The sequence below is a fragment of the Callithrix jacchus genome, chromosome 11 (assembly GCF_049354715.1).
Source record: "Callithrix jacchus isolate 240 chromosome 11, calJac240_pri, whole genome shotgun sequence".
Classification (NCBI taxonomy): domain Eukaryota; kingdom Metazoa; phylum Chordata; class Mammalia; order Primates; family Cebidae; genus Callithrix; species Callithrix jacchus.
The window spans coordinates 9,045,222-9,069,324 of NC_133512.1; the positions used below are offsets into that span (position 1 = coordinate 9,045,222).

The 24,103-nt window shown below is 39.0% G+C and overlaps 1 protein-coding gene across 5 annotated transcripts in view; it reads left to right on the forward strand.

Moving 5' to 3' along the window:
• The window catches only part of SUGCT (succinyl-CoA:glutarate-CoA transferase), a 723,305-nt gene that overhangs the window by 608,136 nt on the left and 91,066 nt on the right, over positions 1 to 24,103 (forward strand). The window contains exon 15 of one of the 5 annotated variants that reach the window (XM_054237016.2): positions 15,719 to 15,777. The exons of the other annotated variants lie outside the window; for them this stretch is intronic. Within the exon in view, the coding sequence (XP_054092991.2) occupies positions 15,719 to 15,732 (14 nt within the window). The 3' untranslated portion in view covers positions 15,733 to 15,777. The remainder of the gene's footprint in view (positions 1 to 15,718; positions 15,778 to 24,103) is intronic. 5 annotated transcript variants of the gene reach the window in all.

Genomic DNA, 24,103 nt, shown 5'->3' on the forward strand with positions numbered 1-24,103 from the left:
TTTTCCTGGCCTGTATATGCAATTCGAGGTGTATTATGTGTTCATGTGACAAGTCAAATATCTTAAACGTTATACTAATGTAAGTTACTGGTATTCTTATTGTATATGTGATATTTAATTTGCACCTTGGGGAATTTAACGATATTGGATATAGTAGTACAGGCATGAAAACTGACATCCACACTTAAGGAGGCCTTATATTGATAATGGTGATTATGTAACAGCAATATCTCTACATCTTTTTTTTTTTGAGACGGAGCATTCCTTTTGCTACCCAGGTTGGAGTGTAATGGCTCGATCTCGGCTCACTGCAACCTCCGCCTCCTGGGTTCAGGCAATTCTCCTGCCTCAGCCTCCTGAGTAGCTGGGATTACAGGCACACACCACCAAGCCCAGCTAATTTTTTGTATTTTTAGTAGAGATGGGGTTTCACCATGTTGACCAGGAAGGTCTCCATCTCTTGTCCTCGTGATCCACCCACCTCCGCCTTCCAAAGTGCTGGGATTACAGGCGTGAGCTACCCCACCGGGCCATATCTCTACATCTAACCTAAGAAATGTTTAGATATGTACTGTCTGGATTTATTTACATATTATATGCTTTTGTAAATGTTCCAGTGACTTAAGATTTTCAAATCTATCCTTTGCAAAGAAAGAGAAAAGTTTACTTAAACCACAATACTAAAAACAAGTTGGCTTATAGGAATTGACCCCCTGCATTAAAAAAATAATAATAATAACATAGGTGGTGTCCTCACAGATTTTTTTCTCAAAAGGGTATAATATTAATTCCTGTAACTTAAAAAAGCCATCTGTATAGTTTTGTACCCAAAATATGCACCCATAAAATGCAAATCATGTGATATAAAAGAAAACTGTGTAGTATTCCTAAGTCTTAACATTCCCAAACCTATCTTAATGGGGCATTTTTCAAAATGCTATTGGTCCAAAGGGTCTCTCATGGGACCCCAGAGCTGATATCCATGTCACAGAGTGACAGGGTTAGTTGCCCAAGTAAGATGGAGCAGCCCATGGATGTGAGAACTTGGAACTGGGCAGGCCGACTGGTATGGGTCAGAGTGGCGGCAGAGGAAGGCCTACCTGCTGGCAATGGAAGGAATGCTGACTCATCAGGTGGGGCACAGTAACTGGTAAATATGGTGTCAGAAGATTTTGCAAGAGATGAAAAGGTGCCCTGATATGTAGTAGACAAACACAGAGAGATGGTACGTTCAAGAAACATCACAGAATTCTAGCAAATAGGTAAGACAGAGGCTTCAGGTAAATTCTTCTGGATAGCAAGGTCTCAGCCACCGGGCTAGTATTCAAATGCAGAACTCAATTCCTGACATTTAAGAAAGAAAAAGCCAGGAACAAGATGGAATCATTGATTTTTCCATATCCTGGAAGGACACTGCTGCCAGAATGGTTTTAAGGGTGGAACTGAGACCAAGGGAAGAAGGCAGAACCTACTTTTCAAAACTTGAATAAAAGGTGGGAATTCATTTCCGGACACATTTGAGCATCACGACTGTGTGTGAAAACACAGTGAGGACTGGACCTGCCATAGGTCATCTGAGCTTGGACCAAGAGTGCCCCATACTCCTTCCGGGTCCCAGACTCCATAGAAACTGGGGAGGAGAATTAAAGGGCAGAAAAACCAAGTGGAATTATTATCCAGATAAGGTTTTCAGCTCAGTTTCGGACTTCTTCTCTGTTCAGCAGGTAAGATAACATAGGCAGGGGCCTCAGGCTGCTTCACTACCTGTTTCTCAGAACTCTGCAGAGCTTTAGTGGAAGACAGAAGTGGCTGCTCAGGGAGAGTTCACAGCAATCTGCAAGAAGCCTCAGCTACTTCCTGTGTCCCTGGAAAACTTCTCAGGAGTTTCCTAGAGTCCTCAATGGCATCATGGACTCTTGTTCTCCATGAAGGATGTAAGAATGGTGTTTCAACTTGCCTTTGTGGGAGGCACCTTTTGACCAGGAAGTAAGGTTACCCAGTAATCTGTCCAGTGTATTTAAACACTAACAACCCCTAACTGTTTTAAACAGCACCGAGACCCACTCTATCTTTCTATGACCATTTCTAGGTAGAAGTACCTTCAACATGACCAATACCAAATATTGCTTCATAAAACAATATCAGGCTGGATGCTTTAAAATTGGGCCCTATAGCCAGTTTATTTCCTTTCAAATAATGTCACATTTGCCATATTGCAATCCCAATGTCTTCGTGTTATGGTTGATGCTGTTGGTGTCACATTTATAAAGCAGTTAATTTGTTAATGTATTGGAAGGCAGGTGCACAATGAATGAAGTTTGATGTGAAGGAACATGTGAGTGCCACGTTGTTCTTTAGAGAGATTGCAGCCTGCATGGTGAGGCAGCTTGAAACTGTGTCCTGTGTTTCTATTAGGAGAAGTCATGACTATAGTGGTGAATGTAGAGAGGGATATTACTTGGGAGGGCAGAACTAGGACTAATGATTAGATGTTAGAGGGAAAGATTCAAGCTCAAGGCACAGACACTCTTTCTTATGTGGGGAGCGGTAAAGAAAAACAAGGGGGAGAGTATTGACCTTCCTGGCAATGTAGCGAGCATAGCAGTAACAGTGGAGTTAGAAGAGAGTGCATGAGCACTTAGCAGTGATTTTATATTTAAGTGTAGAGTAGGGAATTGACTTAAGTGGCTTTTAAGGTCAGTCATTGAGTTAGAAGCAAAATTCAAATTTCTCATTTCCTAATCTGGAATTTTTATCTGATTCCTTGAGGTGGTAGCTGAATAATGGCCCCTAAATATGTCCTATCTTAATCCCTGGAGCCTGTGAATGCTATCATATAGGACAAAAGGGACTTTGTAGATGTGATTAATTCAAGGATATTGACTTAATTGTCCAGGAGGGCCTCATGTAATCACCATCATTTTATAAGAGGGACAGAGGAGTAGTCAGAATCAGAGGAGGGTACGATGTGATGATGGAAACAGAGAGTGGAGGGATAAGCTTTGGAGATGGAGGAAGGGGCCACAAGCCAAGGAATGCAGGCCATCACTAGAAACTGAAAAAGGCAAGGAAATGGATTGTCTCCTAGAGCTTCCAAAAGGACTGTAGTTCTGCCAGTGCTTTAGCTTTTGCCCTGTGAAACCCATTTCAAAGCTCTGAGCTCCAGAGCTCTACAGAAACAAAGGCATGTTTTTTCGTTTGTTTGTTTTTGTTTTTGTTTTGAGACAGAGTTTTGCTCTTGTAGCCTAGGCTGGAATGCAGTGGTACAATCCCGGCTCACTGCAACCTCCACCTTCTGGTTGTGAGCAATTTTCCTGTCTCAGCCTCCCGAGCAGCTGTAATTACAGGTGCCTACCACCATGCCTAGCTAATTTTTGTATTTTTAGTAGAGACTGGGTTTCACCACATTGGCCAGGCTGGTCTTGAACAAATGCGTGTTGTTTTAACCCACCAACTTTGTGATGATTTGTTACAATGGCAACAGGAAATGAATATACCTGCCTTTCTCTGAATTCCGTCTTAAATTTTGTTTGAGCCCTAAACAAGGTAGCCAAGGCTCCAAATGTACACACCAATGCATGAAGCATAGCTGTCTGACTTCCTTCCTTTAACACTTAGTGGTTGATTCTTGGATTGAGTCTGCATATTAACTCAGTCATTTATTATAACATTATTTCTCCTTTATTTAAATATGTATTTTGACTTTTATGCATTTCTAATTATATCTAATTTTCTTTGCATGACCTGCTAGCCCCTTCATGATCAAGCTTGCTACCATCTACTTCCTCCCTGAACCCGTGTCATGCTGAACTTTTCAAGTTTCTTGAAAACACTGTGCTGTTTTCTCTTTTATTTTGCATGCATTGTTTCCTCTGTGGTGAGTGGCTTTTATGTCAGGATTATGTTTAGCTATAACAGAGACCCCCAAATAGCACAGATTAAATAGATGTTCATCCTCTCTCCCATGATAGACTGGAGGTGGGCAGCCTAGCGCTGGTATGACATCTCTGCGCTGGGATGTCCTCAGGAAATCAGGCTCCTTTTAGCGTATTGGTCCATCTTCCCTGGAGTGTCGTTCTTGTCTTTGCAGTACAAGACGGCATTTCGAACTCAGATCATCGCATCTATAGGTTCCATACAGAGGGTTAGAGGAAAGCACAAAAAGGAAAAGGAACAAAGAGCACACCCCAACTATTTTGGGAGAAAGTTCCTGGAAGCTGTCAAGTTATACCTCTACTCACATATATTAGCAAGTACTTAGTCACCTGCAAAGAGGCTGGGAAGTATAGTTTTTATACTGTGGATGAGAAGTGCCATTTGTCCTACTGGAAAACAGATGCTCTATTTCTACAGAAGAAGAGAAGGGATATTAATGGATAACAGAAAATACCTGTCACATCCTCATTTAAGATAAGACTCAGCTTACATAATTGCTACTTTGGGAAGACTTTTTCCTAACCCTGAATGCACTGGAGTCCCTCCTGTGTGCTCCTCACATCCTGGGAATCCCTTCACTTACTGTGTCAAGTGCCTTTATGACCTTGGAGACAAATTGCTCACTGGACTATGAACAACTTGAGGCAGGAGCTCTGTGATCACTTTATCACCTAGGACAGTAACTATAAAAATGTATCTATATTGAATGAATGAACTAATTAACCCTGAAAAGTTTCCAGATGCCAGCGTATGTAAAATTTTGAAATTTGAGCAGATACTTTAATTTTATGTATACTCTATTTTGTGCTCCTAAAGGTTTTCTAGAAATTCCCAGGAAGTTAAGATTGTGTATCCGAAAGTGTTTGGATTGTGCATCCAAAATGGAGCTGTTTGTGTATGTTTTATGTTTCAAAAGTTATAATTCAACACATAGCTGAACATACTTAGATTCCCCCCAGTGCTCACCCCTATCTTTCTCTGTGAATATAGTTTAGAAAGGTGTAATCAAGGTAAGGTTATATTAGTTTAATCTATTAAAATACAGCAGATTGTGTGTTGATCACAATCTGTATAAATGTAACCAAACTATATCGGTAGCTTAAAGTTATCGAATTAAAGTTATCGAATAGACTGATCATCAAATTAAATTATAAAACCTATCAAGTAACACAATACACAGTTTATTTTCTAGAATTTTTTTTCCTAATATGTCCCTTTCCTGTGATTGTCTTAACAGTGCCATGAGATTGTCAATGCTGGAAAGATAAATACTGTGGTTCAGAGAAACCCAGGGTCTTAGAGCACTCTCTAAGTTCAAGCAACTAATTTTATCTTGTAAGATTAATTCAAGATTCGATGGGGGAATAAAAGTGTAATTAGTATTATTTTATTTATTTATTTATTTTTTTGGGATGGAGTTTTGCTCTTGTTACCCAGGCTGGAGTGCAATGGCACAGTCTCAGCTCACCGCAACCTCTGCCTCCTGGGTTCAGGCAATTCTCCTGCCTCAGCCTCCTGAGCAGCTGGGATTACAAGCACGTGCCACCATGCCCAGCTAATTTTTTGTATTTTTAGTAGAGACGGGGTTTCACCATGTTGACCAGGATGGTCTCGATCTCTTGACCTCGTGATCCACCTGCCTTGGCCTCCCAAAGTGCTGGGATTACAGGCTTGAGCCACCACGCCTGGCCAAAACTGTAATTATTATTCATATTATTTTCATTAGGTAGGTCTTCCATTTTTTTTTTTACAGATACTATTTTGATAACAGATATTTATCATCTACTGAAGAGATGAAATAAATGAGACTTGAAAGGAAATATAATTTTAAAATACATGATTCTGGCTCTTAAAAATGTGTAATCTAATAGGAAAGAGAGATTATTCTGGAAAGTGTAATGTATTACAGTAGCCATTCACTGAGACTGAATGAATGAATGAATACATAAATCGGGGAGGCTATTTCTTCAGGGTATTCTATGGAATACTTTTGTGAATTATTCCTTTATATTTTCCAACTGCCCTCTACCTCAAGAATTGTTAGAGGATAGTTAATTAGCATAGTATTTTTCATCTTGCTCCTTAAAACTAGGGTGACCATATATTCCATTTGCCTAGAACTGTCTTGGTGTATGCCTGTTATCCAAGCATAATTACTGATAGTGCCTCCTTATGATCCCTGAAGGAGTCAGTCAGCTTGCAGCCTGCGCCTCCATCCTCAGGAGGATGAGCTTTCCCTTCCTCCTCTCTTCTTCTTCACTTTCCACACCAAAAGCCTGTAGGAGTAGGAGAGAGAGTAACATTCTCATTGAAAGCTCAGTTTCTGGTCTTGGTTTTATTCCTGTTACCACCTGCTGAATATCAGCCCATACTTAAGTCTTGCAGATTGTTTCAAGTTCCTGTGGTTACAGATAAAAGCTTTTATTCTTTGGAGGAGAACATGCTTCCGGTTTTAAAAAAATGAAAAAACAGAGTTCCATGTTTGAGGTCACAAGCAATTCTTTAAATAACTATGGGATTATCCAGCATTCGTCATGATAGATGCTAGATCTCCAAAGGGTATTCTTATGTGCCAATCCTCTTGAAATTATCTATCTGTCTGTCTATCTATCTATCTATCTATCTATCTGGCTATTGTCTATCTATCTATCTATCTATCTATCTATCTATCTATCTATCTGTCTGTTTTTCAGACAGGGTCTTACTCTGTTGCCCAGGCTGGAGTGCAGCTTTGCAATCATGGCTCACTGCAGCCTCCATCTCCCTGGGCTCAAGTGATCCTCCCACCTCAGCCCCCTTAGTAGTTGAGACTACAGGTGTACACAACCATGCCCAGCTGATTTTTTTCAGTAGAGGCAGGGTCTTGCCATGTTGCCCAGGCTGGTCTCGAACTCCTGGGCTCAAGCAATCTTCCTGCCTTGGCCTCCCACAGTGCTGAGATTACAGGCATAAGCCACTGCACTGGCCTGAAATATTTTGTATTCCATGAAATTCTTTATAAAGTTACTTTATAAAACAACTTCCTCACTTTTTTAACTAATGTGAATTGAATAAAATGAAAATTTTTCTGTTTTTATAATCATTATGAATGTTAATTTTTTAATAGTAAATGATTTCTTATGGATTACAGAGGCACATGGAGTTATTTGACCTTTTTATTAATGATTTTTAAATTAGTATTTTTTTTGAGACGGAGTTATGCTCTTGTTGCCCAGACTGGAGTGCATGCCATGATCTCGGCTCACTGCAACCTCCACCTCCTGGATTCAAGTGATTCTCCTGCCTCAGCCTCCCAAGTAGCTGGGATTACAGGCATCTGCCATCCTGCCCAGCTAATTTTTGTATTTTTAGTAGAGACGGGGTTACACCATGTTGGCCAGGCTTGTCTTGAACTCCTGACCTTAGGTGATCAGCCCACCTCAGCTTCCAAAATGCTGAGATTACAGGCATGTGCCTGGCTGTATATTTTTATATCATATTATTCTTAGTGTATTGCCTCTATTAGTCTCTCTTTCTCAGATATGATTTGTTTCTTCTAATCTGCCCTAGGCTCAAAAACATCAGCATAGATATTGGAATTGTGAATGAAATCAATGTACATTTGCTTTAAATGATAAGCGACTCTCCGATGGAGAAAATCTATGTGATTTGATGAATCACTTTGCCTGCAGAGATACTTTTTTGCTTGCTTTTTGTCTGAGTTCCAAGTAGTTGAGTTTGTAGAATAGTCGACCTCTAGATAAGTAAAGTGTTTTTGTCATTCCATTTGAAAATTAGTGTGGAAAATTAAGGTGCGCACCCCCATGGAGAAAGTTGAGGTCAAGTAATTCATTCCCGAAGCTGTGCAGTCATAAAGATTCACATGCTGAGCTCAGAACTAGTATTAACCAATCAAATTGCTCCCAGAGGGGTGCTTACTTCCTAGGTCAACTCTTAAAACACTCCACATAGCCATTTTAGGCTTCTAAATACTTGTTGGTGAATGGACAGAGAAACAGGAAATCAGAGTGAAAATGGATGCTATAAATCTATATTCTACAGAAATGTGTTACGAGTGCAAATGTACTACATCAAATTTTAGATTCTCACAATACTTCCGAATTCAGCCCAAACCTTTCCTTTGTTACAGTTCTTTCTTTCCCTGATTTAAGATTCACCAAGCTTGTGCAAAGCTTATGATTATTTCCAAGTTTTGGAAATCAGCCTTCTTTTCCTTTTGTAAAGATTGAATAGCCATCCCTCTGAAATTCACAGGGGAGATAAGAAATGTTATGAAGTAGATTGAATGTATCACATGAAAGCCCAGAAGTTATTCTTGCCAAAAAAATGCCTTCAGAAGTAACAGGCAAAATGGAAACTAAAAAATTTGCTGTAGTTTACATAAATATCTTTTATTTAATTACAGCAAATAAGTATAATGAGATATATGTGTTTATGCCTTCTCTTTAGGATAGATGTTATTAATTCACCTTGAAAAGTTCCCAGTATCCCATGAGATTGATCTATAATGTTCTCATTACTCATTGCGGAGATGGGGAGATTGCTGATTGTGTTGATTTTTGTGAAATTTTGATTTTTAGACGCTCAAGTAGAAACTGTAGGACAAAGACACTATGTTCTGCTGGAATACAGTGATAATTTCCTAATAGAGTTATTTCTGTTGATACTTGTATACAGATTATAAAGCCTTGCAAAGACTTACAGATTTTGATTATATGTTGGCTTTTTCCATAAGTTTCATATTTTCAATCTACCCCAAATAATGCAACTGTGAAATATAATGACTAAGTCATTTTTGAAAAAAAAAACCCACAAATTTGGTCTGAACATCAAAAAATAATGGGTCTTGAGTTTTCTTGGCCCTGTGTACTGTCCCATTAGTAACATTTAGTTGGTAGTAAAAAGAGAAAAAAGCTAAATAAAACGATTCACATCTTTTTAATTGTGGAACAGCAATGACCAAAAATGAGACCTCTAAATGAGACTGAAATTCTTGTTATTGGAAAATATATATATTTCACAGTAGCAATTTATACTTATTTTTGGAACTGCTTACCGTACCATGGAATTCCCACTGTGGTGCTATTAGGGTTTCTGCACAGAAGAGATGCCAAACAGAAACAAATGCCAAAACTTTTATTTGAGAGCCATTCAGAATTGCTTGAGCATTGCTGAAGGTTTTGAAGGATAAATCTGCTTTACCATCTATAAACATTAATGTGACTTGCACTAAAAGGAGGTGGCCTTAAGGGCCCGTGAACACTAATGAACTGTGCTCAAAATGAGTGCAATGTCCTTTTTCCAATTACTTCCCTCGACTTACGAGTAAATGTATTTTACTTCTGCTCTCAACCACTGGCTTATACATACACGAGGTCTTTGGCAGGACATAGAGTCCCAATTTCTTTACTGGAAAGGCAAATACCTACAAGCATTCTCAGTTAACAATGCTAAAAGGTGTATCTACAAACTAATAGTTAATATCCATTGAGTGCTAACTCTGTCAGATAAGATGCCTAACATACACCATTTTAAAAACATCCTTGGCAGGTAGATACTATTTTCTCTGTTCTACAGATTAGAAAATTAAGGTTCAGGTCAATTAAAGACATGGTTATGGACACACAATGGGTGAGAAGCAAGGCCACACTAGACCAACTCTTTAGCTTTGCTACTCCGTGGGAGAAAATTTGGCCTCATTTTAGATGGACATACTTTATGCCTTTTAGAGCACAAACTTAAGATAATAAACTGTCTCTGGCTGTAAGTGTAAAGTGAGTGGATTATTTCTGTACCTTATCTCCTTCTGTGGAAGTGTAAATAAGTCAATATAGGTACAATCTTTCCAATTCCTATAAAGCAGCAGCAATATAAAATCATGTCAGCCTAGGGTGCGAGAAGGAGGAACTCCATAGAGGTTTTGAACACAGGTAAGGCTTTCAGAATGGTTCTGCCTCTGGAATTGTTACTTTAGTTCTTTCACTTTTCCAAAGTTTGTGTTCTAAAGAGTCTATTCTGTTGAGATGTGTTGTCCTTCAATGTCAGATGATCTCCTGGCCACTCACCTGAGCCCTTTCCCATTGTGCCTGCCACTTTTATACACCTTGGCCAAGTTCCTGCTGAGCCATATTGCAGTTTGCACTGAGTTGCCCAGTGGTTGTCCCCATCCTGCCACTGTGAAAGTCAGCCAGGGAATCCACGTGTCTGAGAACTAAAAGAAGTCAACTCCAAATCAACTCTTTTATTTCTAAACCCAGAATCTGCTGTTGATTCACACTGGGGCCTTTGAATTAGTTTTCTCTTTTACACCCTACCTCAGTTTCTTAATTATCAAGATAAGGAAAAGGAAACAAAATCACATGTATTCTGAAGGGAGATTTCAGCCTTATTTAGATTAAAAGACTTTTTGAGTTTTGTGGGGTTTTGTTGGTATCTTTTTTTGTTTGTTTTTTGGGACATAAGCCCAAACTGATTACATCCCTATTTGTATTCATTTTAAGGGTTGTTTCTCTTTGATTTACATCATATGGTCCTTTTGCATCATGAGAAAAACCCTACTTCTTGGATTTGAGTTTTCATATTCTTCTGGAAGTTTCATAGTTATTAATTAGTTGCTCTTACTTTTTCTGAACCTAGAAGCTATAAGTTTTATCAATGTTACTTTCTGTATATTATTATTTCAGTTTTAAATGTCGACACCTCTGTCTCAAAGAGATATTTGAAGCTGAATTCTTTGTGCTAGGCTCACAAATGCAGTCCTCTAAATTAACCACTCACTTATACATTAAAGTCTTATAAGCTGAAGTTGGCCGGTACCTAGCATTCTGGCTCTTTTCTCTGCCATGCCTGTGCCAGACATTGCACATCAATCCCAGGCTCTTTTCTATCAAGCCTAGAGTCCACTTGGCTTTGGAGAACCCTTCCTGGGACAGGGCTCTAACAGTCATTTGGAGTTAGCAAGTAGGATGAAATCCATTTGCCATCTATAGAACAACACCCCATGTAGCAAATACCAAGCCAAAGGTTAATTTTTCTTCTCAGGGACCTCTTTGAAACCTTAATGCAGTAGAGTGGTGAAGCATGAGAAGGTGCTGACGATCTTAGAAGCTCTGTTACAGTGTAATGGGGATCTCATCCGTGAAGTTTTGAACTCAAAATCCTAGTACCAGAGGTAGAGATGGGAGAGAATTTTCTTCTCTTCTCTAGATAGCCTCTTATCTATCTTCATAAATAGTGGCTGTTTGGATTCATGCTCACCAAACACTAATGAAATGCATGTTCTTCCTAGATCCAGATATTAGTCTTTAGGTGTTGATCCTGAGGGAATGCGTTCTCTTTCTGGGTCCACAGCGGGGTATAGTTTCAAGGGCAAGAACTTCTCAGTGCCATGCCCTCCACCCCCATCTCTCTCCATCTGGGAGATTTAATGGTTCCTGTTTAATTTTCGTGGGCATGGGAAAGGACTGAAAGGTCAGTCATTCCAGCGGAAGTTTAAAGGAACTCTTCATTGGCCAGGGGTCTTTGAGAAGGTGGGAATTCCTCTCAGGTTAAAAGTTCCCTTCTTCCACACCCCTTCAGACTCCATGTTTGGATCCCCTTCCACAAACTCTTTGTGGAAGCTATCTTTCCTCTTCTGGATTCCACCTTTCTGGATTCTCTCACTCAGTGTGAGAGGAGCTTTCCGTCTTGGTTTTCCTCTCTCAGAACCTTCTCACTCAGTGTGAGAGCTAGCTGTTTCTTTCTGTCTTTCTCTCTACATAAATAAATCACTTTCTGCACAACCTTTGGGACCGGTATTCCCGAGTGCACCATGGCCGGCGTGGTCCCCTCTCCCATTCTTGGGTGAGCAAGAGACCAAGAACCGGAAAAAAAAAAAAACATTCTCTCAGTGGAGCTGTGCCTTCCCTGAACCCCAAAACCTGGTTACAATCCTACTTGCTTTTTTTCTGCTTAACTTGCCTACTTGCTTTTTTTCTGCTTAACTTGAATGGAAAGCCACATGATGGAGGTATGCCTCAGATTGGGCATTCTTATCTTTTCCATGGCCATCAGGTACAACTAGTGGAGAGGCCACGGGTTTCTACTGCAGTAGGGTAGAAAGACATCAGAGCTACATTCTGATGTGAATGGCCACATTCCCATTTATGTTTCCATGTTTTTTTTAAAATCAGTTTACTGTTTTGGGTATTCTTTTAATCTAAATGTTATTAGTATTAAATTTCAGTGATACTTCATGTTGATTTTAGAGGAAAAATGACCAAGTTGCTTGAAGTACTCAAATGAACCAGGAGCCACACTAGGAGGTACCCTTTACTGGGAGTCCTGGCATTGCTGTGGGTCTGGGGAAAGCTGGGTATGCTTGGGACTGGGCAGCGCTATGGTTGGACCACCCCAGAAGATCTTTAGTCATTTCCTTTGGGGGCCTTTTTCTTCTCAAGGCATTCTTGGTTACAAGAAACAGACATGTACTTAAGTTGCCTCCTGTGAAGGAGGATTGATTGAAAGTTTGTGCCTGGATGAAGCCAAGCGACCAGCTGCAGCAAGGGCAGGGGCTGCACTGTGCCACCCTCACATCCTTGTTTGAATCACAGTTCCTCTGCCTGACTCTTCCCTTTCTTTCCCAGCTGGCTTCCTCTGTGTATTCATAGTCACTCCCCTCCTCAGCATATGCTTAGCCTAGCCCACAGTGGCCACCCCAGCAACGCCTCCCACCACCTTTCCACTCTAGTGGCCCCTGCTGTCTAGCTCAGTGACTTAGCTTGCCAGTTCTTAATTTCACAGAGAGGACTGGGACACAGTGTCTCTGATCTTAATGTCACATAGACTGAAATCCAGTGGTTCACCACTTTGAGTCAAGACCTTATTGCTTTATTCAGCTGTGGCCAGAGGTTGTAGAATTGGACTTTACAAGTCACAGCTACCTTCTAAGGACTCTTTATTATACCTGTGCTTTTAGCACCCTTGAGGTGTGAGAATATAATGATGATGCCTAGATTAGAATCATGACAATGTACTTGATTTACCTGGGGAATATTGTAACAGTGCAGTAGCCGTTTCCAAAGCTAGCTCCAAAGAGCTCACAATAGGATTAAAGTTATGTTTAAAATTAAATATGATATTTAGCTCATTTAAAATTTATATTCGTCTACTCTTTTATTTTTTTCCTGCAGAAGTAAAATTATTTCAGAAGCACTCATTTTTCCTGTAATTATTGCCATTGGCTTATTTCATGATATAATGATCTAAGAATGCTCCACGTCAGCCAGTGGTGAGGTGAAGCTACAAAGAAAGGACCCTTGGCATCCTGCCCTGCACCTATAAGTGATCAGTAAATAATCAATGTGGGTCACAGACCTGGAGGCCAAGGAAGCTGGTTTGATATGAGTGAACTGCTTGGCGTAAAACTTATGCCTTTCTGACCCTGACCTTCCCGCTTAGTGGAATGTGATCTTACTAGTAACTTGGGATTAGACCTGAGAGCCTTGGAGTATAAATTTTTTGTAGAAACATATTTCTGTGGCAGGTGAGATGAAGTCTTTTGGATAAGGAGATTTTCCACTCCATTATTTTCTGTATGGCTTTTACCAAGTACAAATCAAGCCAATATTAGAGTTCATTTCTGCAACCCTTTTGGCCCCCTTTCAGCCACCTCAGCAATGTTAGAATGGACATTGACCAAAACACCCCAGCCTTTTGTAGAGAATGCAGGTAGTGTTCTGAACAGTGACCCTAGGAAAACAGATCAGGCAGAATGGCTCAAGGGTCTGGGGTCTGACATTCTGCACTGGGTGGTGCTGGTTCTGTCTCTGTTGATGTCTTTGCCCTAGAAAAATTCACCCAACTTCTTTTCAGGTCTCAGTTTCCTCATCTGCAAAATGGGCATCAATTCCCCTCAATGACCTCTAAGGACCATTAAGAAGTTTGCTTATTAATGATGCTAAGAATGCTTGGGACTTAAAAATATTTCCTAAGCAGAGCTGATATCTTTCCTCTTGCTATAAGATTGGAGGAGGTATGCAGCATCTCTTCTGTTCATCTGTAATTCAGTCAGCTTGTGTACATACTGCATTGCATTAAACGCTGAACTCTGATCCTAGTGTTTAAACATATTAAATACAAAATATGAGTAGTATAAATTGTATGAAACACTTTTGTCTCCTACTTGGAGGCTTAACAAGATTTTGATGCAGGGTCAGCACAAACATTATACAGACACTGCTAAGAGTAAGTAGAAGTTTGTAGACAGTGGTTGGAAAATAGTCTTACAGAAAAAGGAGTAGAAGCCCATCACTGGGGGGTTTATAAGTAGGCAAAGGGAAATTGAGGGTGGGCGAGGATTTGAGGTATTTGTTTATTTTATTTGCCCATTAACTTTTGCAATACTATTTCTCTAAAGAGCACAAGAAAACTTCACAGATAACAGACTTCAAGTTTTAAACTCTTCCCACAACAACTTTGCTGGGGCTTGCTGTCATAAATTAATCAAAAGGAATGTTACCTATCTCTCCCTTTAGAAAAATAAAGCTTCAGGACAAGGCAGTTTTCTATTAGTGGCTTGGGGATAGAGGACACCACCACATGTCTTTCATTTCTGAGATCTGGCTTCTGGGTGTTCATTAATAAACATTCAAGGGGTTTTACCTGATGGCTCTGTAAGGTGCAGTGCTGTCGGCAAACTGCATGGAAACTATTGATGATCATCAGCATCTCCTGTTGTTTAATTGCAACTCTAATGGTTCTATTTATCTAAGGATTCTTTGAATTATGGAGTTTTCTTTCATCCTCTTCTGGAAGTGGTCATCTGTTGCCCTCCTTTGCTTTTGTCTTTGGCTGGTGATTCGTAGCCTCTGCATCCCTACAGTTGCGGTTCTCTGAAGCCACCCTGGTTGGGAATCAGGCACTGAGTGAGGGTTTATGTCCTGAAAGAAATGTGAAGCTCTTTAACTATTTCCTTTTATAATCCTGCTGTTTTCTGGTTTTGCCCTTACTTGTGTTTTTAAATTTTGAAGTCTTTAATATTTTCCTGTGGGGCACAGTTCAAGAAGAAAAGAAATCCTCTAAAGACTGATAGAAATTGTTGACAAGGAAAGTTTGCTAATCACATGTTTTATTTTAGTTTTCAAAAACTATAAGCAGACACACAAAAATCCCAGCAACTACCCATATCTGCTGATCCTTTTGTCCGCTGAGAAGAGGAAAGAGATTTATGGAATCCACAGGGGCTAGGGCCACATAACCCAGTTTGAGCTTAGAAGGCACTAGCTCCTTAATGCCAAGTAAATTTTGGAAATGATTCTCCTTTGCCGACAGTACCCTCATTACTGATTGTGTAGAGTAATTTATCAGGCATTTCTTAAAATAAACCGTTCATTTATACTAATAGGACTTGGCAGGAAGAAAAAGTTGGCAGGACTTGAAGTTCCTAGTGTGGGTTTTTTTTTTTCTTTTTCTTTCTTCTTCTTCTTTTTTTATTTTGTTGCCTTTAAAAAATTTAAAAACACCAGCACTGAAAAGTTTTAAATATTTTGAGGAAACAGTTTTCAGGGGCCAGCTTGAAATTCATTAAAGCATAAAGAATGGCATTATAAATCTGCAAAATGGAAGAGGAAATATTTCCAATGACAAAGTTTACCAAAAGAAAATTTAAGTACAATGTATCTGATTTTATCTTCCTGCACTCTTCAAAAACTGGGTTCCTCATGTTGATAACTTTGTTACCTATTTTTCGTGTCAAGTGGGCTTTTGAAGAATGCTAATTTCCCCTTTTCTTCTCCATGTACAGTTACAATCTCCTGATCCTTGGAGTCTGTATCAGCTAGCTGCTTCTCCTTAGTCATGCACGTAATGTATCAGTGTTGTTTATATATACCCAAGATAGTTATTCTTAAGGCTTTCTTATTATCTCTGTATTCTTAGCCTTGGGCCTCTGACAATAAATTTCCATGTTACATTCCATTGGAATTAAAAGGACATCACCAGAATTGATAACCGTTTTTCCTGAATAAAATGATAGTGATGGAAATCATAATAAAAGATAAGTAACAGTTGAATCTGCAGGCTCAGGAAAACTGCATTAGCCCTCTGCCAGCACTGGGAATGAGGCTGGTCTGAGAACCAAACTCAGACAAAATGCTCTAATGCAAGGAAGACACACACACACACACACACACACACACACACACACGCAAACATTTGTAACCACGCACCCCTTTATATAGACATATTTTTAAAATAAGGGACCTATATAATTTACAGCATGTATTGTGATTCAGACTTGCCAGGAGGTTGTATGAGTTCAGACCAAAACAGAAAGAATACATGTTTTCTGAGAATGAATAGAATTTTTAAAAAGTTCAGGGGTCTGCTGATGGTTGAGTCACACTAAAAGGGGGTAACAGGGGCTAAGTGAAACTTACGGGAACAAAGGCAAGTGTTTTCCTACCACTGAATTAGCAGACTCTACCAGCTTCTCAGGCAGTTTCTTTAACTGACTTTTTAACATCAGACGGTTGTCCCTGTTTTCATCTTCTTTCCTATCTGGACCTTAGAGCTTGTTATTTGTCTAAAACTCAACTTTTAGATTGTTTTGTAATATTCAAGCATTTGCATAATTGATAGTATGAGGTGTATGCCTCCCTCCCACAAAAAGTCTAGAAGGAAATATATCCAAATGTTAAAGACAATGTTATGATATTAATAATAGTTCTTCCTGGGTGAAAAGATTTTGGGTAATTTTTATCTTTATTTTTCTTCAGTATTTTTAAATAATTTACTATAGTATTTAGAAAACTGTTTCCAGGAAATGGGAAAAGGTCATATACCTTATTTTTTTAGAAGTACAGTGTTAATTAATAAAATATTGTTTTTTACTAGAAAGTTAAAACTGTGTCCATTATTTCTTCCTACATGTGCATTGAGAATCAAGCTTCTACACAATCATATTATATTCTGTTTAGCCTTATTTATTACATATCTATAATTTTTAAATATGCCTGACAATTCATCAGTAACTTTTAGTTCTCTAGTTTTTTAGTACTTTTATTGCCAACGTAAGTGGTTTTTCTTTGTTTCTTTTCATTTTTTCAGGCTATTATTACAAGCATATTCCAGTTTATTTCGATTATGATCTGTGGCCTATGACATAAGGAAATTAGGTAGTAAACACTTGGGCTTTGTAAGTTTCTTTTGCTCCTAACCAAAGATTTCTAGCAAAATAATTAGCAGGGGTGTTCTTGCAGCCACCACATTTAGGTCATTGTCTTTAATTTCAAACCGAAAGAGAGTCTAGAAAAGTTTGAGGGCAGTATATATTTGGATTAGCACATGCATCCTTTGAGCCTAAATATAATAAGAGAATCCAGAGAAATATATCATTCCTGTCAAGGAAAAAAGTGGTATGAGGGGGCCTTGTTCCTTACTCCTTTTCAGATTAAATTCATCTCATGAAATTGCCACATTCTTATTTAGCAAAACAACAGGAGCATAGAGGAACACGGTTTTTTTACGATAAAGAATCTTTTTTATCACAGTATCTTTGGATGTCCAACCAATTCTGGTCTTTTCACGATAGTCCTTTAACCCTTCTAACCACAGGTTGCCTTTCCTGAGTTAATGTGTTTTTCTGGAACAGGGACTCAGTTAACAGGAATGAGTGAGAGAAAAACTCCATGTGACTCTGCCTTTGTTAGCGCTGTGGTTATGATGTGGTGGGATGATACTGGAGTCCCATTAATTCTGTGCTGAGGAAGGCTGACTTTGAGCATACAGCTTCTTCCTGGCATCGGTGACCAGAGAGACACCCAGCCAGAAATGAAAATGAAATCTGTCTTCTGTGACAAACTCTGGGTGGTCACAACATCCAAAAGCTTACCCTGTGGAGACCAACTAATGCCAGCCAGAGGACATCAGGCTACCTTGTCCTCTTGCTAAAAATTATTTTAGTCCTGGAGCTGAGAGGGTGACCACCTCTTTTTCAGGGAATCCCATAGAGAATGAGATAGACCTTTCTGGCCCCACAGGCAAATTAGCTTTGACAGGCTCAGAAAGCTTTTCTTAATTAGTTTGCCTGTATGTATAGCAGTCTTCCTTCCCTTTGGTTCTCCTGTAATATTCAGTAAAGGAAACTTTGCTGAACATTTCACCCAATTTCAATGAAAACTAATAAGTAAAACCAATTTTGTTCCTGTTTATTTTAGGGCACTAACAGGAGGGGTGTTAAGGGGTCCACAGGAGAGGGCATAAGAATCAGAGGGGAGAAGGAGAAAAGGTAGGTGAAGCCCAGGGGGAGAGCCTGGGGGTTGGTTCAGATACTCCTTTTCAGCCATTGATTTGCTGTCCCATTGGTGAATTACTGAGAAAATGTACCAATGTTGATGTGCTTACAACTTCATGCAGGTTTATTTAGGCTGGGATCCTAGATTTGCTCTCAGCTGTGAACTTTAGAAATTTATCAGTTATTTGACCTGAATTGCTATGGTTTACTCTCCAAGTAGGTTACAGGCCCTGATAAAATTGGTTTATACCCTTTAAACTCACTCATAAAACTAATTTGCACCAAAAAAGCCTATTAAATTCTGAGTTCCTAAAGGGCAATGGTGTCTCTATCATTTTAGATTCTTCCATGCTAAGCATGAGTGTATGACTCAATCAATGACTTGTTGAATGAGCGTGTACTAAATTTTTGTGTGGGAAAAGCCTTTCACAGCTTCTGAATCTTTCTAACCCTGAGTGTGATACCTTTTTCTTAATCTAATAGAAACCTAATATAGCACATTGATATTCACGAGATGGTTTGATCATGGCTTCCCAGCAAAGAGAAGAAGGTAGTTTGGGGCCATTTTGTGTGTGTTAGGGGTGAGGGGTTGGTGAGTTTCACAGCTTTATCAAAAACTGGTTCTGCTCCACTCATCAGCATGCCTTTATCATCTTTTGAAACTTAAGCTCCTGTGATGGTGTCTCCCTCAGACAGGCCTAAGAGCATTCCTTTCATTCTCATTTTCAGTGTTTCAAGTGGGCCACTCAGAACTGCTTAGGTCATCCTCTTCTCATAGCAATTTCTAACACTTTTATGTCATTAAAATTCTGCATTACTGAGGATTACATCGAGAGGGCGAGATTCACTTGCTTCTGGAAGGAACTCTTGTAGACTAATCCCTTATTAATACACATGAATTCTTGACCTCTTGGGCCAGAAAGTACCCCCTTTGATCTCTTTCCAGTTCATGTTTTCTGTAGCAGGGACTGGGGAAGAAATAATTTTAAAACAATTATGAGTACAATGCTAAAATTACTCTTACATGCCTTGAGAATAGTTTAACACTGTTATTTGATGTGATTATAGTTGATGCAGGTACTACCTGGACTGTGGAGAACTGGAAAGAATAAATAATGAACAAAGAGTTAGAATACAGCTTTTGTCCTTTTGTATTTTGTTACCTGTAACAAGCCACTTAATCATGCCAATCCTCCCTGTCTTCACTGTAAAATAAATAACTTTACCTACTGTCAGTAATTAATATTAATATATATATATCTATAGGGTCCCATAAATGCAAGGCAATATTGCATGTAATAGATGAATAGCAAAAATATTTTTGAAGAAACCACTTAACAGGAGACATTTACCTTCAAGGCAGGCTCAATAATTAGTTTTAGCTGGTCAAAACTGTCACAGTCTGTGCCATCATAATTTCCTCCTACACTTCTCCAACATTTATACATTTCACAGTTTTTACATAAATTTTATCAATGGAAAACAGCCTCTTATAGCGAACTAGAATCTATACAAAACTGATATCAACCATTTCTTCCATTAGGGAGAATAAGCTGCTGGATTGTCCACTCCTGGAGAAGATGGCTTTTCTCAGATTAACGTGGTCTGCCTATCTGTTTTCTCACTAATTCTTTAGGGATAAGAACCATGACTAAATTAGCTCAGTGAAATGAATTTTGACAATTTGGCAGCCTTCAGTCTTCCAGTAACCTAATCCTTACAGTATCTTCAAAGATAACTATGTCTTATAAATCCTATTAAAGAAAGCTTAGTCACAGTTAGAGAACTTACATTTGATATTGAGATTTCTCTGGACCAAATTAGTAACCAGGAACTTAAGGTAGATCCAGGAAAAGCCTCCGAGGCATGGTCATAATCGCTGGGAGATATTAATACATCTGTAAGCACTTTTTGTTTTTCTTCTTCTGCAGGCAGCAAGAAATGCTGGCTTTCAGCTGGCGTTCTTGTCCCTCCCTTTTTCTTTTATTTGCAGCACATGGTTCCATTTTCAATGTAGCATATAAAGAAAAAAAAGTTAAGGTATTAAAAATGCTTATAATGTCTTCTAAATTGGTGGATTTCAGAGTGAAGAATTATAATTGTATTACGATTTGGCAAAATTATTAATTAGGCTTCTGTTTGTAATTTGGTTTAAAGAAAAATAATTTTAGGGCCAGGCATGGTGGCTTATGCCAGTAATCCCAGCACTTTGGAAGGCCAAAGTGGGAGAATCATTTGAGTCAAGGAGTTCAAGACCAGCCTGGGCAACGTAGCGAGACCCCATCACCACAAAATTAGCTGATGGTGGTGGAGCATGTTTGTAGTCGTAGCTACTCAGGAAGCTGAGATGAGGATTGCTTGAACCCAGGGGTCTGAGGCTACAGTGAGCTATGATTGCCCTACTGTACTTTAGCCTGGACAACCACAGGAGACCCTGTCTCCAAATAAGAAGAAAAAAGAAAAAACAATCTTAGCTTGCATAATGCCTTGACTTTTCCTATGGAAGGTCAGTAAATGAAATATTGACTAAGGCTTATGAAATTTAAGTATATGATTTCAGTCATGTGTATTGACAATAATACACTGATACCACAGTTCAGGAAGGAAATGACTCAGTGAGTAATAGAAGAATAAAGATGGCCACTATTAGCTAATTTGCTAATGCTTCTTTTCCGTAAGATATGTGTTATAGGATGTTCTTAGTTTCATATATTCAATGTAACACTTTTGATTAGTAAGAATTACTTATTATCTCAGCTGTGAGGCTGGCCTTACCATAAGTGATTTGTCTTAAATTGGCAATTACGTCTAATTTCAATTACGTTAATGAAAGGTAAAGATATCCATAGACTAGAAATTAAGAGTATACTAGCAGAAACAATTCCAAATGTTTTTGCTAATTATATTGTTACATATTATTCAAATAAGGAGCCATATTGAGCAGTTATCTGTGGAAATAACCAAAAAATAATTAATTTATAAAATAAATAAAAAATAAACAAACTGAGGCAAGTATACAGGAATAGTATTCAAAATACTTTAACAACAGTTAATCATACCCCCTCACTCAAAATAACAGAGTGCTGGCCAGGGCATTGGAATTGTGTCACTGAAGCTGTGTCCTGAACTGTATGTTACCATTAAGAATTCCAGTGGGATCCCAGGTTGGGCACAGGTGATGCAGGACAGCAGTTACTTACTAATTAATATGAAATAGATTAGTATTCTAGTAACCAGTATGAATGTACCAGTACACACAGGTTAACGTCAGCCCAGGTGAAAAGCTAATAATCCATTAGTAACTGTTTGATTCATTTTTTATTGAACTTTACAAATGCAATCTGTCTTGACTCTTAGGCCTCCACTGTCAGAACTGAATTATAAGTCCTGGGCAGACACGAGAAAAGAGAATACTAGTTACAATATCGTATGCAAATCCTAAGGCGGTATCTGAGGGTTTCATTTCTGATAAGGAAGACCAGTTTGTAGCACACAAACCCTTCCAGTAGAACAGTAAGAAAAACTGGATAAGTTTTCAAAAATCTATTTTTTTAAACTTTCACTCATTCTTTATTCTTCAGTAACTGAGTGTAGAAACTGTAGGTATAATTTGCATATCTCAAGAAGTGAAATACAAACAGTTTAGTTAGTTTTGTGCAGTGTTTTTATGCTTCTGGTCAGAACAAAATACATATGAATGCACTGGCTCTGAAATATAAATTGTGTAATTTCAGTGATTCCACATGTGAGTTAAATACTCTTATATTTGCATTTAAAACTGGAATGTCACTATACATATAAAGATAAATGGTAAAATTTATGATGAAAATTTAAATTTTTAATTTTTCTTTTCTGAGAAAATTAAATAGCAAATTAAAAAAAAAAACACTATGAGAAGTCAAGAAAAAGAAAAAAGTTTCCTTTTTGGTACTTTAACAATAGAGTTTCCTGCATTTTGAACAAAGAGTTCTACATTTTTTTTTTAATTTCAATTTTCCTTTTCATTTTTGTTTGAAAAGCAACTTTAGTATATTTAGAATTCTGAAATAAGTATTAGAAAATATTATTTTCCTAATTCTGTTTTATCTTCAGATCATAATGCAGTGTATATATGTGAGGCAGAAACAAAAATAAACTGATTTGCTACAAAAAATATATTTAAAATCACTGGGGAACCAAGAGAGTTAGGGCTCCAGGGCCAGCATCCCAAAGAGAAAGGAAACACATTGGAGTAAGCCCTATATACTCTTTCCCTTTCCCCGCTTAGGACATTACCATTTCTTGGTGCATGGCATAAAGATACCAGAAATGGTGACTTAAAGCTTGCGCCAATTTCTGGATCTGGTTTAGGGACACTAAATCAGTCAGCACTTATGGGGCCAAGACCTCAGAGAAAAGGAGATGTTGGAGATAAATTTAAGACAGAAAGGCAGAGAGAAGAAGGCAGATCAGCTAGTTGATCTAAGGATCAACATGACAATAAGATTTTGGGATTTCTTTTTGCTTCACATATCTCAAGCTGGGTGTTGGAGAAACTGGTAACCAAGAAATTTTGACCAAAAATAAAAATAAAAATAAAGCCTCAAGAAATGCCTGCTCTCTCTAGCCAAAGAACCAGGAAAGGGGCAGGCTAGCATGACAGAAAACGTTTAGACAGTAACCTCCCTACTTCAGCCAAACACCACAGGAAAAAAAGGCAGCCCCACTTCCAACTCTTTCAGCAAAGGCAGATTGAGAAGCGTAGACCTTCATTCCTACCTGGCATTAATGATGCCCACGTCCACATCAAAAGTAGAGACCCACAGGGAGAAGGTAATTCCTCCCCCACCTGGTGGTAACAGGCATGCCTGCTCGTCTCTGCTGGTGAGGTGTTAGAGACCAAGGGGGAAAGCCTGGAGTGTTATCTTCCAGCAGTAACAAGCCACACACTCCACCACTTGCTGTATCCATAAAAGCCACATGGGTAGGAACACGAAGGTCTCTGGTATCAGCAGAGACCCAGGAGGAACCCGAAGTGCCACCTCTGCCCAGTAGTTTTGAGGAGTCATTCCCACCGCAGCAGGGTGTCAGTGGAGACCCAATAGGGGCCTGGGCTTCCACCTCCAGCTGCCATATGAGGCAGGACCCCTTCCCTGACCAGCATGGAATCAGACGAGGCTTCCTAAGACAGAAGATCCAGAGTCTCCTTACACCCAAAATGTCCAGGCATACAATTGAAAATCAGTCTTCATACCAAGAAAATCTCAGCTTGAAGGGAGGAGGGAAACGATGCCAGTGATGAGACTGTAGAGATGTTGGAATTATCTGGCAAAAGTTTTAAGGCAGCTACGATATAAAAGCTTCAACAAGAAGTTACAAGCACACATAAAACAATGACAAAAGTAGGAAGTTTTAACAAGAAAATAGAACATCTCTGCAAAGAAACAGAAGATATAAAGAAGGACCAAATGGAAATGATAGAACATGTTGAGCCTATAGTTTCTGTTCTCTTCAGATGGATCTCTGTGTGGGTTGGGGTCTGCATTCAAAGTCCAGACATTTCTCAGGTCTGTCTCAGCCTTTGCTTTCCACATGACCCTCTTGTGGCTCCTACTCATGGCAGTTCAGGCAGGCCTGATACAACCTCCCCTGGGCAATGAGGGAACATGAATCTACTACATCCTCCTGGCCAGAGAGTTCAGCCCAGGGCTAGGCACATAACCAGGTCCAGATAACGTGAGAAAATTCTTAAATGCTATCTAATTATTGGGAAAACTATCTCTTCTTCAGTTTGTCACATAATTATTAGAATAATTATTGGAACTATTACAGCACAGGCTTCTTGCTGCCATATTTGTCACCATTCAGTTGGAGCCTGCTTGAAGTGAGCCAGGAGACAGGAATTAAGACATGATC